An 18,508-nucleotide genomic window follows, 5' to 3' on the forward strand; every position below is an offset into this window, starting at 1 on the left:
GTGATCACGCTGTGAGCTTTTTCTCCTGTTCTTTGCAAATACTGCCCTGGAGACAAAGCCTTGATCGTAGAAGTGCAACCTTAGCAGTCCTAGATCAAATAATTCCAGTGCAGGAGGGAGAAAGGGTGAGTTTGTATTTCAATTCCCCCTGCTCCCAGGTGTGAACCCTGTCCTTACAGCGCCGCAAATTCCCAAATTTTTGCTGTAATCCCTACAGCCCTCCCCTCTCCCGCAGGCTGAACGCCCCGTCGGGGCGAGGGCTGGCATCCCGCGCCTTCCTGGCCGCCGGCCCCCCTTGGGGAAGAGGCGGCGGGGGGAGCCGATGCCACCTCGGTTCCCCGCCTCCCCTCCAGCGGCCGGCAGCTTTAAATGCGGCGCCCGGGGCCCGCGGGGCAGGCGGCAGCACCATGCGGCGGGCGCTCGGCATCCTCGGCTGCTGCCTGGCGCTGCTGCTGCCGCTGCTGCCCGCGGCGCGGAGCTCCCCGCACCGCCTGCGCCGGCAGCCGCGGCCGGGCGGCGGCCTCTCCGGGAGCCACGCCGCGGCAGGTACCGTAGTCCCGCCGGAGATGCCTTCCCCCCGCAGCCGGCTGCCCCCTGCGAGGGGCTGCGCGCCCCCCGGCCGGCCCTCCCTCCCTCCCTCCCCGGAGGCGATGCCCTCCCGCTCGCTCGCTCCGCGCTTTGCTCGCAGCTACCCAGCCGCGCCGGGTACCGCCTGCCATGGCTTCTCTGAGCGTGTCTCCTTGCACCCTTAGTTTTACGAACGATTGCGGGAGAGCGATGCCTCAGGGATATCTTGCTGTAGCTGCAGCGGTCCGTGAACCATTCGCTTGTAGGCAGAAGTACCGACTACTTTTTATTATGCGAAGCTGGCCTTGCTAATCTCCAGAACCTAAAGAGCTCTGCCCTCACCTGCCTTCATTTGTCAAAACGTCTCTTCCAGACTCACAGAAGGATCAGGCTACTGAAAAGTTGTGGGGTTTTGGGGTTTTTTTTTTAGGGTTTTTTTTTTCCCTAATCTGAAAAAGAATTCTTTTGCCTATAAATCTGGGATTTGGTCTTTTTTTGTAGGACAAACATTGTGTCTCTTTCATATCTTACGTTACACATGCATGCACAAAAATTTCTTCATGTTTTCTCAGCTTTCCAAAGGGCGCAAAGCCATTCTCCTAAATCCTTATGGAAAAACTGAGTTATAGGATTGTGTGTAGCATTATATGTAATATACCTGGATGGGATCCTAAATTTGTCCAATCCATCTCTCTGTCCCAAGGCAAAATCAGCGCTACTGCTGTGTTTCCTGATGGAAGTAAGATATATCTATGCAATTTGATCTTTTCCCTCCCTTTTAACTTGCACAATAGAAAAAAAAAGGTTTTTAATGCGTTAGAAAAAAAAGTGCTGTTTTCACCTCTACTTTTAAGAGAAGTGTGAAGATTTCTTTTTTATTTTTTAACACGAATGGAATGGAATAATAAAAGTCAACTAGATAGTAGCTGGCTGCATCAGGTTCCCAAAACAGCTCTTCAGGGAGTATATTCAAACTGAACACCTCATACTTTGCTATTTAATGCACTGTTGAGCAGGAACTCTCTTGTAGAAATACTGTGCTTTTGGATTGCCTGGTTTTCATAAACCAGCAGTACAAGTCCATACCTTGATGGTATCATCAATGTCAGGATATCAGGACTGAGAGAGTAGAGCTCAGGTTGCCTGCTGTTGCTGTCTTGATTATTTTTCATCTTTCTAGAAGTGATGCTTGTCTCTGATCTGAGCTACGGCTTTTCTGTTTCAGTCTAGATTTATATGTCAGTGAGGAATTTTAGAAGCTAGAAATACTTGTGTAAATGTTCATTTTTACATGTAAAGTTACTTCATAAATAATAAGTTCATTTATTTCTCTACTCTAGAAGCCTTTATCACAGCATCATTTGCATCTTTTTCCTGTTGGCCTTTATTTCTTCTTCTTGTGTACTTTGGATTGTAAGTGACAAGCAAGAAATAATTCCTAATCAGCAATCTATATTGTTACTATCCTAAAAAATATTGTTAAGATCTGTTCGCTATGTAATCTATCCAGTTGTTTTACCCTTTTATATCTGTGGCTTATAAAAATGGAATTCAGGCTTCATAAAAATAAAAAGTAAGTACATATATATATATCATTGCTACACTCCTGTCTTGGCTGTTATGTTTGAGCTACCACCCTTTGTTTCAAAGATACTTAGATATCTTGTGGACTCAAATGTGTACCTATCTTTTAATGCTTAGAAGTGTTCAATTATTTATTACTAGTCAAAATTAATATTTAAGAATGTCTAATGTTGTGCTCACTATAATAATGTTAAGCCTCTTTCTAAAGAATCAAGAGTGCCAGCATTTATCTGGTAGGAGTAGTTTGCCTTGACAGCTCTCACTGCCCTAGGGTGAGAGCTCCGGTCCTGTGTAGGAGATAACTGAAGTGTTTTCCTTCCTTCTTGACAGATTCTGCCTGCAAGAACCGGCCCCTAGACCTCGTCTTCATCATAGACAGTTCCCGTAGTGTCCGACCTGAAGAGTTTGAGAAAGTGAAAATTTTTTTGTCAAAAATGATTGATACTCTGGATGTCGGTGAAAGAACGACCCGCGTGGCGGTCATGAATTATGCCAGCACTGTCAAGGTAGAGTTTCCTCTCCGGACCTATTTTGATAAACCATCTATGAAGGAGGCAATATCTCACATTGAGCCCTTGTCTGCCGGCACAATGACCGGCCTTGCCATCCAAACTGCCATGGATGAAGTCTTCACTGAGGAAATGGGCACCCGGCCAGCAACCTTCAATATCCCCAAGGTGGTCATTGTTGTGACAGATGGACGCCCACAAGACCAGGTGCAAGATGTGGCAGCAAGCGCCCGGACAGCTGGCATTGAGATCTATGCAGTTGGGGTAGACCGGGCAGACATGCAGTCCCTGAGGATAATGGCCAGCGAACCACTGGATGAACACGTCTTTTATGTGGAGACCTATGGTGTGATCGAAAAGCTGACATCCAAATTCAGAGAGACTTTCTGTGGTAAGGTGGTCGGTCCCAGAGGGTGGTGTAATTTGGCTCCTTTTGGCTCCTGCTGTGGCTCCGCTCCCTAAGAAAGAAGTTTTTCTTTTTGAGAAGCGTTACGTATTGCATTTAAATATTTCCTTTGCGACCCGTTGGGCAAACAAGCCAACTCTTTTATTCAGTGGAGGCCAAGTAATGACCTTTAATTTTGAATAGCGACCTTACCATGCAAGTAACAGACCTGATCTCAGTGGACCTCCTTGTGCAGCTGGTCCGATTTAGTGCAAGAGAAAGCACGGCGATCTGGCTGGGGTTCGGCTACGTCTATTTACTGACCTGCCGAGAGCGCACACCGGAGCTGTGCAGTCTGCTCATTTCTTTTCCCATCTGGCTGGGAAGCAAGGAGGGTGGAAGTGTGGTGCTGAAGGGCTCCTTATAGATTCAGAGTAGGAAAATCAGTGTGGCAGGTGAACTGCTAACTTGAGAAATTTGGTGCAGGATGAAGTGCCCCAACACAACGGCAGGTCATCTCGGGATGGGCTTTCACTCTGCAGGCTTGCTGGGCTTCTTCAGTGTGCCAGACTCACACTTTTCTCTGTTTCTCTGCAACTCGATTTAGACAGGGAACTGTGGGATGGGTTGAATTAGCTTTGCTTTTTCAGGACTGGTCTTGGAAAAATGTTCGATATGTATTTGGTTTGAGCTAGAATTCCACTAACAACACAGGGCCAGTTGGGTTCATATTGTCATTTACAGAAAAAAAAAAAGGTCATGTATCTGGAGTATTTAGAACTTCCTACAGATAGCTATGCCACAGCCCTACCCACAAAAATCAAATGATGACTTTTTGATAATTAAAAAACTTATATAAAATAGATTTTTCTAGTAAATTTCTAAGGAAATTACTTGTAAAATAAATCTTCAGCAAGCAATGGGTAAAATTAGGTGTAAAGAACATTGTGAGAGAATTAAAATAACAGCCATCACCTTGGGAACTTGGTTGGCGATGTGTTACCTTGTTATTTCGGAGCCTCACTAAAACTTACCACCATACCTTTTGAATAAGTTTAGAGTGAATAGACCTCTTTATCTAGGTACGAAATAAATGTGTAGGACCATCTGTAGACGGGACACTTTGCCCAATAATTAACATAGGAAATGCCTTGAGGTTTGGCTTGACATCATGTTGTGTTGCTGATGCGACCACATCCTCTCTCTGGTAGCTGGGGGTGGGTACAAGCGCCCACCTAGCTGGACAGGTATGTGTGCTGTGAACATAGCACCGATTTTCCACCGATGTTCTCGCCAAACCAAGTCCTTTCATAGCACCAAAGAAAAATCTCTTGTTCTTAAGAGTAAACTTACTGTTTATTGTGCCAAAGCATAGAAATTATGCCCCCACTAAGCTGGAGGATAAACCAAAGAGAGCTCACACATACACACTTCCAGTGTAACTCTGAGTTCCCTGCATGCAATTAGCCAGCATCTGTGGGATTCAAGAACAAGAACAGGGTCAAGGGAATAGTATTTAAAATGGTTCCTACAAACCAAATGAGTCTAAGAGAGTCTTGTAAGACAGTGTGGGTAAACTGGGTCTTTTCCAGCTCCAGACTGCTTTTTGGTCAGAAATCTAGACTCACCAGTGACAATTAGGATTTTCTTTGCTTTGGCCAAGGCAAATAAATTTGTTCGTAGGGTGTACTGAAAACAGGAAAACTAATGTTCAGGGGCAAAATAGTTGGCTAAGATCAAGTTCTTGATGCATTGAGAGCATCATTCAACATGAGACCATCCTGGAGATGGAAATTCTTAGCCTTGAATTGGTGTCCAAGTTAGGGGAGGCTTGACTTTCCTACCACAAAAATCTGACTGTTTGAGTCTGAGCTTCTCAGTTATGCTTGAAAATATCACCCACAGATTTTGTTCATAAGTTATGGAGATGAATTCTCTTATTCCCAAAGGTGTAGCTGAGTGAAAAGATGCTGTCTTGGTTTGAGATTTGTTTTTACCAATGGAAAAGCAAGACACAATTTCTATCAGCCTTATTAGGGGACATCTAAGTCTTCCAATGTTTTAGAAAATGGGAAATAATTCCTTTGCATTCAGAGATACATGAGAAGATTCGAGCACTCTTGCTTCTCATTTCTTATCTCACCACTATTGCTTTGGAGTTTGATTTTACCAGTAGTCCATACCCACATTGTAACTACTCACCTAGATAAAATCTCAGGTAATAACAGACTTGTCTTCCCATTTTTGTCCTTTTCCCTTTTGTTTCCTCCTTCTTTCTTTCCTTCCATTCCCCCTTTATTCCCCTTCCCACTATTTTCCTCCACCTTTTTTCTCCCCCCTTCCCTCTCTCCTTTTTTCCCTCATCTAAATGTAGCTGTCTAAAAATCATCTAAGTTTAAGTGATTATCTGTTTACTTTACAGTCTGTGGAGAGAAACAGGGGCATCTTGAGGTGACCAAAGAAGCAGCAGATCCAAAGCTAAATACACTTGAGAAAAACTGGTCAGAAGTTAATCAGTTCTGTGGTTAGACCATCTGTGAAGGAAAAGACTGTCAGCACACACAGTGCATTGCAGTGTTGGAACAGGCATTTTGTCTGCCCTGTCACCACCACACACTTCTATCAGCTGCCATCCGTCCCGTTGCTTTTCGTATCGCTGTTTTCTGCTTTCTCAGTCTGATGAGATAGCCTTACTGATTGCTCGGGAATTAGCTGGTCCCTGAAAATTGAATCTCATTTTGTAGTTTGCTGTTTCAGCTTCTCAGTTCTCTGAGGTTTGGACATTATTTCTGTACTGTCCCTTCAATTAGGAGGATCACATGCCTGTAGAAACTATCCTCCATATCCTCTTTTGGTCTTGACTTTTTAAACCTGGTGGAACAAGGCAGCCGTGGCCCTCACGTACTCATTTGGTGGGTCTCTTCGCTGGCTGATACATCTGGACCGTCATTACACAGACAGGCTTTTCATCCCGAGAAGACAGTGTGTTATCCTTGCGCCTCTGAGTAATTTTTCTCTTCCTCCTGGTCTTGATGTTCTTCTCCTTCCTCCCCTCCCCTCCCCTCCCCTTCCTATGGATTTTTTTGGAGTGCAGTAGGAATTCATAAATCAGGTTGTACACCAGTGAGCAGAACTTAGCAAGTTGCCAGACAGTGACTGACACATCTTGGGGTTATTTAAACTGGTTGTCTGTAACAGAAAAGGACTGGATACAAAAAACCAGAAGGTCCTTTTCTTTGCCAAGTTTTCATTTCCAGTGTAATGTTACTAAACGCTTAAAATCTCTCTCTCCCTGTTGCACCCTTTTCAATTCATCTTGTCTTTCTGCCACCTCAGGTGGTGAGTTACTTCAGGGCAGTTGTTCCAGTGTCGTTTATGAGCTTTCTTCTGGCTACAGAATGATGCAAAAGATGCCTGTAACTTTTTGTGACGGTGACATAGCACTGACATTTACTACTACTAATCCAGCAAACAGTGCAAGATGTACTTTTGTAGGCATAAATTATTAATGACTGTTTCTTTCCTTTGGGATGACTGAAATGCCTTTTCTGTAAATGCCCTTTGCAGCTGCGAATGTGTGTGCGCTTGGGACCCATGACTGCGAGCAGGTCTGCGTGAGTAACGGCGGATCCTACCTTTGTGACTGCTACGAAGGCTACACTCTCAATCCAGATAAGAGAACCTGCTCAGGTATTACTCCTTCAGTAAATATGTTCAGCTAGGAAAAAAAATCACTTTTTAACACCATAATTGGATTTGAGAAGCTACTTGTGTACTTCTGTTGAAAGAGTGAACATCTGTATCTCCTTCAATAATAATAAATCTAACAATAAATAATAAATAAATGTCTGATGCAGGTAATGGTGAGAAGTAGATCGATTCCATCACCATCCTTTTTATTATGCCTACAGACCCATTCATTAGGGCCAGATGCCACAACAAAGGCTTCAGATGTAGACACTACATAGATATTTTTTCTCCTACCACTTATTCTAATTCCTTCAATTACTATGGCCATTTCTGAGCTGACTCCGAATAGATATCTGGAATATCTGAATAGACTACAAATATATTAAAAAATGTGAATATGTACTCTGTCCCAAACTACTTTTTATTAACAATGAATTGTTTCTCTCACACGTGTCTTGCAGCTGTGGACATGTGTGCACCTGGCAGGCATGAGTGTGATCAGCTCTGTGTGAGTAACAATGGATCCTACGTCTGTGAATGCTACGAAGGCTACTCCCTGAATCCAGATAAGAAAACTTGCTCAGGTAAGAATTAAAGGCTGCTTTAATATATGAAACTCGTGGAGGCATGGACACGTTTTCTGTGATTTACCTTCATTGTTTCTAATTGCTTACAGACATTGACTTTTAAAATGAGAATTCACCTGTAGACTTTCCCATTGGTTCCGGTAACAGTAAAATTGCATTTTTCTTTAAAGGTGTTGATTACAAAAACGCAATTTGGCACTTACCTACCATTTTATGGTCTTCACAGTACTTTATAAACATCACTTAGTCCCTGGAAGAGGATGAACCTATTCCAGAGATGCCTGCCAGCAGTGTCTCCATTGGACAGCGAGTGCCACTAGTCCATACAGAACTTAAAACCTGATGATTTTCCCCTGTGCTCCCATCTGTCCTGTCAAAACTCTTTTTTTTTTTACAGCTTGCTGCTTCTGCTTCCAAGCTGTGCAGGGATCTGCAATATAGCAGCCCCAATCTTATATCAGCAGCAGCTTCTTGAATTGTCACCCTAACAAGTTAGCCTGTTATAAAAGCTTTTTTCCCCAAATATTTCTCTGGAGGTGTTTCTTTAAATCCAGAAGTTTTCAGCAGCACTAGCCTTAGGGTAACTATTTTACAACTGGTAAGTGCATCCCTCCCTTTGAGAGCACATAAGCATTCTTTTCACCAAAGTTTTCACTCTTCTTATTCCTGAAGAGAGTGAATCCATAATTATGAATTCCATAATCTTCTAGTGCTCCTCTGGTTTTATTTTGTTTGCTTTTGTTCTCACTAGGCTTTATATTTCTTAGCTATTTAATAGCATTTCTGCATATCACACCTGGCTTTTTGTGCCTGCCTTCAGCTCATGGATGAAAGTATGAAGTTAAGTTTTGATTCACCATAGTTACTGCTAACACTGCATGAAACAACTGCCTTGATGTGCGGCAGGTCATCTCGGTATGGTGTTTTAGCTTCAGCCTTACTGGGGATATTCAGGACTGTTAGAATTGTTGATGAAGATCAGAATTGCATGAGATATGGTATAGTAATGTCTTAGAGTCCAGGTATCTGTCTATTAAATAATTAGTAACTAAATTCACTTCTCTGCAGCATAATATAATAATGTAGTAGGGCACTAATTGAATTCTTATTTGAACCTGAATTAAATTGTATTTATAAAAGTTGAAGTATTTAGAATGCTTGAGTGTCTGGGAGGGATTAATAGCTTTTTTTCTCTAAAACCTGGTTCACCACAGCCATGGACATGTGCGCATCTGGAAGGCATGATTGTGCACAAGTCTGTCTGAGTAACGATGGATCCTACAGCTGTGATTGCTTTGAAGGATACACTCTGAATCCAGATAAGAAGACTTGCTCAGGTAAGACCTGATCAAGGAAATATTGTATTTAGCTAAAAGCAAGTAGCTTTAAAAAATCAGGTTAATTTCTGTTATTTTTCTGATAAATTATCCAAGAGTTTCTGTACAACTCCTGAAAACACAGTGCAACTTTATTTCTTTGTGTGTCCAGGAATAATTTGAGACCCATGACTCCTCTACAGTTGTGTGGAGCTTGCAATTGCTATAATGAAAATGCCGTTTGGCATTTCCCTGAGGACTTCACAGTATTTTCACACCTATGAACCACAAATTGCCATATCCACCTGTCGCTGATGAAGGAGTTTGACATGGTTACGATTTAGTCAATTCAAACTTTATTAATAGGATGAGTTAAATCAAAGGTTGAATTTTAGCAGTAGCACTCAATGATTAACTAATTTAAAGATTTACAAGTAATTCAGTAAATATATTATGATCAAAACAGTGACTTAATTACAGATTAGAAGATGACAAGATTTACACTAACTTACTGGAAGGTGTCTTAAATCAAAGTTTATATATATATATATACACACACACATATAAAACATGCAGGTACACACAGACAGCCAGAAATATTTGGGCCCAGTGATACATGTCACTCGCACTCATGAAAGCAAATGTGTATATTTAAACACATAGATAGGTAGGGAGGTGGATGAAGGAAACTGGCTTGTAGTTAAAATTTCCCTCCTTGAGTTTAGAGTAAATACTCACAAGGTATCGGCATTCCTCAGCGGGCAATGGTTGAGACTTGAGAAGCTGACTTTGCCTTGGTCTTCCGTCAGCATACGGTCCTCGTGGAGTTTGTGCCTGAGAGGCACCCCAGCTCAGGAGAGATGCTGGTCACAGCCCGCTGTGATCCAGGAGAGTTCAAAGGGTCTCACTTAGAATCACTATTTATAGGACCCGAGATAATTGACTTTTGTCAGGTCCCCTTCCACTTTGGCCCAGCTTGGATGGCGAAATATTCTGGTACTTTCCATCAGTTGCGCAGAGTCAGGACTTTTCTGGCATCACCCCCCTTTTGGGCCACAACCCAGATACAGGTGTACCAGGCTGTCCGGAGGTGATTGATTGTCACTGTTGTTCCCAAACAACAGGAGGTTGGGGAGCAAGAGCACTGTGATCCAAGTACAGCTGTACAGGCTGCTGCCGTTCCCAAGCGAAGCAGAAGCCAGGCACGTCAAGGGGTGCCTTAACGTCTGCTCTGCTGCCCTGGCAGTGGCCCAGGGAAGGGGGGAGAAATTGCACCAAGTACCGAGCGGCTTAAGGCAGGAGGAGTTGCACCACCGCATCACCTGAGAGAGGAGAAGGACAATATATTTGGTGGGAATATGTGATGCGCGCTACCTGTGTCAGAAAACTCTTCAGAAAGGAGCACAAGGCAATGATGTGAAGAAGAGAAGGGCTATGCTGGGAGAGAGACTACAGTCTGTGTCATCATGAGTGTGATCGCTCTTTCTGGTGGATGTGTTTGGACCTTAAAAAATACTCCAGCCTTAGAGCTCTAGAGGATCTGATCTCTTGTGGATAATAGGAGCATAGACGTAGCTGGTACTTAAGGATGTATATATAAATACATAGTACCTACAAATTAATATGTATTCTCTACCATTTTCATTTAATTAGGATTTGAACATGGCTTATTTCTTTGGATGTCTCTTTGATGATTTATTTACACAAAATCCATTTTTCCACTTTCATCATAATCCCTTTCCTCACTACATTTTCTGTGACAAAGCACTGAACCTAGGCTTCCAGTTCCAGGACATTCCCAGGCAAATCTCTCCAATGAAGTCATAGGTCTCGCATCTCAAAGAGGTGAAGCCAGAAGGCCTCAATATTTATTCCTGCCTAGTTTAGGAGCTGATTTTGTAAATACAGTTCCTAAGATTAATTCTCACCTGGCATGATACAGAGGCAATAAACATCTGTGAGAGAATGTGAATTCAGTTAGGTCCCCTCTTTGGGAGTCCAATCCTAAACCTCCTTTCATAGCACTGATTCTCCCCTGGCATAGTCAAATTCCAGATTACTTCCCTAACATGCTTGCTTGTTTTCTTTCTTCTGAATCTCATTTTGCAATAGGCTGCTAATGATTTCTCAACCAACCAGTTCTTCGTGATATAATAAAAATAGTCTAGGTCCAGGAAAGAATCCCCTTGCCCTCCCCCTTTTCCCCCTTTTCCCCCTTTTCCCCCCTTTTCCCCTCTTTCCCCTCTTTTCTCTTCTCTTCTCTTCTCTTCTCTTCTCTTCTCTTCTCTTCTCTTCTCTTCTCTTCTCTTCTCTTCTCTTCTCTTCTCTTCTCTTCTCTTCTCTTCTCTTCTCTTCTCTTCTCTTCTTTCTTCCTCTCTCTTCCTCTCTCTTCCTTTTCCTCTTTATCTCTTTCTTCCTCTCTTCCTTTCTCTTTCTCTTTTTCTCTCTTTCTCCCTTTCTCTCTCTTCATTCTTTCTTTGCTTGTGCCTTACTGCACCTTCTTACTGCAAAGATATCCAAATATAGGAACCCCTTCTCAGCTTGGGCTTTCAGAGTTGACGTGTTAAATTTGGCAGAAAACATCAGCCTCACACATCAAGTGCCCACTTTGTAACTGGCAGCGGGTGCCACGTCTCTTTTTTTTCCACAGCCGTGTATACTCCTCTGTTTATGGTCTTTTCACTCCATAAAACAGTGTCTTAGCCAACTCAATTAGAGCTGAAATAATGCCAAATACTCTCTTAAAATCCAGATATTTGTTCTCTGAAATTCCTTTAGGTCATTATTTTGTAACTGGGTCACTGCTAGTTCAGTTCCTTTTGCAATTTGTTACAACTGCAAACAAATGTTGCCAGTGTTCCAAAAATTGTATTAATTTTGTGATGTTGATAGCCAGATAAAACCACACTCTGTATACCCTCCCACGGCTAATATACTGACATGCAGTAAAAACATCCTGGTTTGAATCCAAATGAAGATATGTTTGCAAATGGGAATTACTGAAGTTTGGGTGTTGGTTAATCTTCTTTTCTCAAACACCTTCCTCAGCTGTCGACATGTGTGCACCTGGAAGGCATGACTGTGAGCAGGTCTGCGTGAGAGATGATCTGTTCTATACCTGCGACTGCTACCAAGGCTACACCCTGAATCCAGACAAGAAGACTTGCTCACGTAAGAGCAGATTGCTGTTCCCTGTCCCCATACCCTCCCCAGCTAAGTACATGTATTAACATAGCTCTTATTAGCAGGTTAATGTATCTGGATCTGTTTGAGAAACTTTCACATGCATTCAAGTGTTATGAGACAGTTCTTTGTCACTCTGCCTTTTCCACTTCGGGCAACATTCAGAGATACAAAGCATTTTATATGCAACAATGCTAATAACTGCCTGCCATTTGATCTTTCTTTATCATCTTATAACTGAGACCTTCAATGTATTTAAGAAAATATGCAATATTCAGCAAACCTAGAACTGAGAAATAATTGAAGAGAGGTGAGCTGGGGTTAGTCACTCAGTCACACACTTCGCAGTACTGTGGGAACTGTGTACCACCGTGCAGGAGACAGCTTGAGGTGATGTCCTCCCCTCAGGGCCGAATTTCATTTTGCCATTTGTTTCTTTAGTGTCTCAGCAACTTTGTGTTATAGTAAAAATGTAATCATTTTTACTATGTAGAAGTGTTTCCTTCCTTCCCGGTCTCCTTACTGTAAGGTTACTGTGTACTGGAAGCTGTAGGCTGTACAAAGTAAGGACTGAGGGAGACCGCGGTGAGGCAGTTAGTTCATCTCGCTGCCCCAAGGCAAGAGCAGTTCACGTCTCAGTAGTTCCTGGTAAGATTCACATAAGACAGGCTCCCAGCATGTAAAAGCATTGCCACTGGGAAGGATTTAAAAAAAAGTTATCTTGTTTTCGGATAACTGTTTCTCCAAAACGTGCTCTGTAGGAACTGACGTGTGTGCACCAGGAACCCACGACTGTGAGCAGGTCTGTGTGAGCAATGGTGGATCGTATGCCTGTGACTGCTATGAAGGCTTTACCTTAAATCCAGATGAGAAAACATGCTCAAGTAATAATTTAATGTGGTTTTTTTCTGAATATATTTATTGAAGTACATATCTTTATTGTGTTAAATCCCTTTAATCTGTTTGAGAAACATTCTATCAACTCACAAACTCCCTGAAAGTATAATCCCTTTTTATTCTTTCTGCCTGTTTCCACTAATGTTTTGAACTAGTTTGATCCTTCTTGTTTAGTTATAGCAGTTACTATATTTAAAACTACAGTCGACTCTTACCATTCACCACACATTTAAGGACCTCACCGTATTTAAAAAAAATAAATCAGTTATGATCTGCATTTCCTTATGAAATGGGAATAATTGGGAGGATTGGCAAAGCAGGGTTCTGGGGCATCTGTCTCTGGGGCATGGCACTCAATTGAGTACCAGCATTTGGAGGATGGTGGGAGGCCAGAGGGGAACAGAACTGGTGTCAGAAGAACGGCTGCAATGCCAAACCATGTGTTCTTGTCCACTCCTCCAAGCTGAGTGGGGCGGGCATGAACTCACCAACTATTTTCCCTTCAGATGGGCAATAATGGCATCAACAGTTGGCAGAACCTCTGCACCATTTGATGTGGAATCATACATAAAGTTGGGCTGGAAGGGACCTCAACACGTATCTAGTCTGATCTCTGGTTCAGAGCAGGAATAACTTGCCATTACATCAAGTGGCTAAGGACCCTGCGTAAGAGCAAGTTACAAAATAGGTGGATATAGCCAAACACCATCTGCAAAAATAGTAATTTTTTGTAGGTCTGGATTTAAACATAAATGCAGTGTAGAAACATAACTCTAGCATGTTTTGTGTGACTTGTTGGACATCGCAGTGGCAATGGGAGTGTCCAATATTTTGAATATCAAATACTAGAAGACTGTAAATTTCACAGGACTGTAGAAGACTTCAGGGTACCCTTGGACAGTTGACAAAGTTGGTTGGAAAAGTAATTTTGTTAAAACAGACATAATCCAAGGAGGATCTGTATCTGTCATTGGAGAATTTAAATGCAAACATAAAAAATTAACTGGGAGTTGGTTGGAAACCAACCATGTTGGTGTGATATTTTGAACTGGCCTTCCTCCAGCTGACTCTTGAACAGCTCTTCTTTGTACATCGACCATAAAGCTGGTGGAACATTCTAAAGAAGGGAGCTGAACAAATACAGGTTCAGTGGGTGGAATCAAGGTGACACCAGTTTCAACATTGGCTCTAAGACAAACGAATTTCTGCACTGCTAGAAATGAATCTGTTCACAGATTTTGCAGTTTCCCTGCAAAATGGAAATATCAATGACATGACTGATAAACAAAAAAAGAAACCAAAACAATTCCAGAAAAAAAGAGAAATTGTATCCAGGTATAATGTTTCTATTGTTTTACTGTTCTAATGCTCACATAATTTGTTTGGCATTGATCAACTATGCATTTATATATCTACAGAAAAAAATAATTGAATAATCTGCTGTTGTTGCCTTTGCAAGCAATGTAAAAACACGTGTATCAAGAGACAGGTATTACATACAAGTAATACCTCTTCACAACTTGTTGAAAGGGTATTTCATAATTGTAGGCCCTCTTTTAAGAAGGCTCTGCCTTTGGAAGCTTATTATTCTGGTCTCAGATGTAGATGGCAATCACACTATGGTACCTGTGCTTCAGTAGCTGTTGATATGTTTGTTCTTAGCCTGCAGCAAGTGGTGCAGCTTGCCTTAACTCCTGTTTTCTTTATGGAGTAGGTAAGGTTAAATTGCCTTTCATGTAGCTATGAACTCACAGCCATCAGCTGATATGTGACATTATTATACCACAATAAAATTATCATCTTTCTATGCCCTTTGTGATCATCCCTGGCTTTGTGGTGGATTATGGAGAAAAAGGGATTCTTGAGGACAGCTGAGGCTGGTCCCCTGTAAGTCTGGAAGGCTGAGGGCAAGACCTAGGAACAGATTTAGTGGAACCACTGTGCAGTATGGCAATGTTTGCTTTCTCTAAGAGATTGATGACTTCTCTGACATACTAACTGGCTCCTCCATTAATATTGCTGTGCCTTTCTACTAGATTTGAAATTAATTTGGGCCTATTTGAATGTTGCTGTTCCCTCCATCCATATTCATGTGACATTGGAATGGACTTGTGTTCACACCTCTTGATGAATCAAAAATGATACTCCCTATGCATGCGTATTGCCAATGTTACAAACCAAGAGTACTTGTGGGGTGATGCACATTGATGATTTAGCTGAACCTTATTGCTTAGTATTTAAAATTAATACATATGTTCCTGCTTTCATTTTTGTATTATTTATCAAGTGGTAAATTCAATTTTTCTAATTCCTTCCCAAGCTGAGACTTAGGTATCTAAGTTCCACCCACATCTCAGAAACTGATGCAAACTGACCAATTTCTGACACTGACTGACTGTTTAGGTGCCTAAAATCACTATGTGCCTTCCTGCTTGGCTTGCAAAACTGCTGGAGGCTTAACTTTGGATTAACGCATTCTCAGAAGTGCTGTGTTTGGGAGTGATGGGAACCCCAAATGCCATTACAATCCAGCTTTGATAGGGCAGCAACCTTGATTTTGTATAGATAGATAGATTTAGATTCTATTTAGATACATTGAGATTTGAGGAAGAACTCCTTTACGATGAGGGTGGTGAGACACTGGAACAGGTTGCCCAGAGAAGTTGTGGCTGCCCCCTCCCTGGAAGTGTTCAAGGCCAGGTTGGATGGGGCTTTGGGCAACCTGGTCTAGTGGAAGGTGTCCCCGTCTATGGCAGCGGAGTTGGAACTCGATGATCTTTAAGATCCTTTCCAACACAAACTGTTTTGTGATTCAATGATTCTTCTGAAGAGACGCCCAATAAGTTAGTCATGGCCTTAAATAAAGCCATGAATAGATTCTGTTTCCAGTGATGCCAGTAGCCTTCTGTGTGGATAGTCTGATGGTCAAAGTACTACTTAAAAGATGGAGACCTGGACTGCAGGTTCTTCTCAGTCCATATCACTTGAACAGACTCATTTTACTTCCCAGGGTGCCCTACGTTTTGGGCTGGGGGATATTCTGGATGAGAGGGGGAGATGATAGCAGGCGAAGGGAAGATTCACTGTAGTCTAACAATCATAGTTGATGGGGGAGGCTGGCTGGTCCCTGCACCCAGGCCTCTTTTTATATTTTGTTCAATAATGGTCTAATTTAAAGGATGCAGAGGATCCAGGTAGGCAGGTGAGGAACTCCCCGCTCTGCTTCTTCCTCAGTTAGAGTTAAGCTCTCTCTTGCCTGCGCTGTTTCTGGACTATGTCACTCGTATCTCTGGCTACACACCTGCCCCTGGTCATTGCTGTCCTTCCTTCTCGACGGCCATGGGTTGCAGTGCTGACTGTAGTCTCACAGCATGAGTTCAACTCCCATTGCAGAATCGAGCATTTTCCTGGGATTTAAATGTTCGATAATTGTCATAAATATTCTAAATGCTGTTTTCTCTCTTAGGAGCCATAACGAGCAGTCTCGTAACAACTGAAGAATCCTGTAAGTGTGAAGCCATAGCTGCCCTGCAGGACTCAGTCACCTCACGCCTTGAAGCTCTGTCCACAAAATATATCCTTTTTCTTACATGATCTTCTGCATTCAGCTCTTTACTGGTATTTTAGAGGGAGCTGCTTTGATGTTAGCTGGGGAAGGAACACTTCACAACAGAAAGTATTTTCCTGGTAATTTTAGAAATGTTATGGAGGAAAATCTTGGTTGTTGCAAATACCATTATGCTTTCACATTTCATTGAAGGACTTTAGTATCACGATACAGATAAAATGCACATGCCCACACCACCTAGATTATATATGCTATGTTGAACATCAAGCACTGCTCTGTTCGTAATTCTTCCAGATGACTTTTACTGTTACAGCAAATGCTGAGTTTTGAATCCTCCTATTCGTAGTATGTGTATGTCCCAAAATTTTCAAGACACCCGAAACAGTCAGTGTGACATCAGTCTGACCATTACTGTGGTATTCCTCTGCATCCCAATGCTGCAGACAAGCACTGGCCCAAGCAATTTTCGTGCACCTTCTTCTCCTCCCTGAAAATGTGCTAGCCTATTAATGTCCAGCTGCTGGGATATATGAGAATGGGAGAGCTGCGAGGCAGGGTGCCGAGGCTGAAGGCACTGGGCAAGCCTCAGGCCCGCAGGACATCTGAGGTTCAGGCTGGTGGGTGCCAGCTACGCTGCGCTAGAATTTACTGGCTTCATTTGCTGCAGCGTGGGGCCTGTGGCAGTGAAAAGAAATGTAGTCAGCTCCTGGATTAGACATTTCACAAACGTGGGAGAGAAAAAAACCCCCACCCCAACAAAAAAAGAGAAGGTAGTGAACGTGGTGGTACCACAGCAAACCTGAATGCTGAAATAAATGCCCTCAGATGGCATGGCAGGAACAAATAACTGGAAGTTAAAGTTTTTGAGACTGCATGCTTTTTTCTGTAAAAGGTGCTCTTGTTCAAATAGGAATTGATTTAGAGGAGCACTATGTCAGTGGTTGTCATCCTGATCCCAAGGGCTTCAAAATCAAGGAAGAGCGGGGTATTTAGGATTAATAAAAGAAGAAGGGCAAAGCAGGAGACTAGTAAGTTTTATATGTTAACTAATTATTTATACAGATAAATGATTGTTTTTCAGTTCACCAAAGTTTCTGAAAGCCAAATGAAAACTTCTGCCAAGGACAGAAGACTTTCCCAGTCCCTGAACAAATTCAAAGTTATTTTTATAAGGTCTAATTGCAAATCCCTCTTCTTGCAGTGTGCCTGGAGGTCAGTTTATCTGCCTGGGAAAGATGAAGGGAAGACCCCGATTTTTCTTGGATTATTAGTAACACATCCTTCAGAGAACAATCTTTCTGCCCTACAGAGCTAATGTTACGCAAGAAAATGTGGTGATTTCAAGTCAGGAATATACTTTATTACAAAGAACTGAGGCTTTCTTTCAAAGTTATTATTTGGTGTGCAATTTGGTCATTTAGAACATTTAGAACTTCATTTAGAAATTAGGTTTGTTGAAAATGCAGCAATAGAAAGATTATAAATCAACCAAACCTTATAGCCATCTATTATATTGTCCTTAACAACTGACCACTAGATGAAGTGTCTGAGAAGCTACAGGCATATCAAGGCAGACAGCAGATTGTCTGAGCCATCTCTATACTTAATGCTAAAATAATCTTTCAGAAGCAACCCTTTTTACTGTGTTCAGCAAGCTTTAGTTTGTTGCACAGCAGTTGGTTTGTTATTACTGACAAATGTCAAGACTTCAGGAAGACAACGGTCTTGAAAATACAGTGACTCTGAGGATCCTACCATACTTTATAACCATAAAGCTACATATACCTGCTGTGCTTCAGTCTGTACTACAAGTAGTACAGTAACTGCATTTTTATTCTCTTATTTAAACATAAACACAGAAAAAAATGAATGGATACAATATATCACATTATATAAAACTGTGAAATGGCAAGGCAGAGAAAAAATGTGCCTATGTCATTTGTCCATTAAATGGGAAAGTAATTTGGGGTCTTGTAACTTATTTTAATAAAATAAAGGATGATCAGCACACTGATGTTGGAAGTTTTTTTGTATACAACTTAAAGGATGTGTGTTATGAAATAAAGTTTTTAACAAAAACAAGGAAACAAAATCTCAAAGATAATGGAGGCATAAATGGAAGAAATCCATATAATTAAACAGGATACTGTCCCCAAGTCACAGAGCTGGAAAAAAACCTGTTTGATTTTAAAACCTGCAAGACTTTGTTAATACAAATAAAA

General features: G+C 41.9%; 1 protein-coding gene across 2 annotated transcripts; it reads left to right on the forward strand.

The window, feature by feature from the left end:
• The first annotated feature begins 345 nt into the window (after nucleotides 1–345).
• On the forward strand, nucleotides 346–18,296 carry MATN3 (matrilin 3). Of its 2 annotated transcripts, XM_075750547.1 has the most exons (9): nucleotides 346–546; nucleotides 2,482–3,051; nucleotides 6,613–6,735; nucleotides 7,197–7,319; nucleotides 8,537–8,659; nucleotides 11,687–11,809; nucleotides 12,583–12,705; nucleotides 16,185–16,292; nucleotides 17,821–18,296. In XM_075750547.1, exons 1-9 carry the CDS (start codon nucleotides 408–410, stop codon nucleotides 17,874–17,876), a joined length of 1,488 nt encoding a protein of 495 aa, XP_075606662.1. In that variant the 5' UTR covers nucleotides 346–407; the 3' UTR covers nucleotides 17,877–18,296. The 2 variants fall into 2 exon arrangements, with proteins under 2 accessions (XP_075606662.1, XP_075606663.1); XM_075750548.1 differs by lacking the exon at nucleotides 12,583–12,705 and having other exon boundaries at nucleotides 387–546.
• The last annotated feature ends 212 nt before the right edge of the window (nucleotides 18,297–18,508 follow it).

Source organism: Balearica regulorum, chromosome 3, assembly GCF_011004875.1.
Source record: "Balearica regulorum gibbericeps isolate bBalReg1 chromosome 3, bBalReg1.pri, whole genome shotgun sequence".
NCBI classification, from domain to species: domain Eukaryota; kingdom Metazoa; phylum Chordata; class Aves; order Gruiformes; family Gruidae; genus Balearica; species Balearica regulorum.

Excerpts from the sequence above, each read along its gene's own strand:
- MATN3 (XM_075750547.1), top strand. The coding sequence starts at position 408 with ATGCGGCGGGCGCTCGGCATCCTCGGCTGCTGCCTGGCGCTGCTGCTG. Across the intron at positions 3,052-6,612 it reads ATTCAGAGAGACTTTCTGTG|CTGCGAATGTGTGTGCGCTT; the intron begins GTAAGGTGGTCG and ends TGCCCTTTGCAG. Across the intron at positions 16,293-17,820 it reads TGAAGCTCTGTCCACAAAAT|TAGATGAAGTGTCTGAGAAG; the intron begins ATATCCTTTTTC and ends ACAACTGACCAC.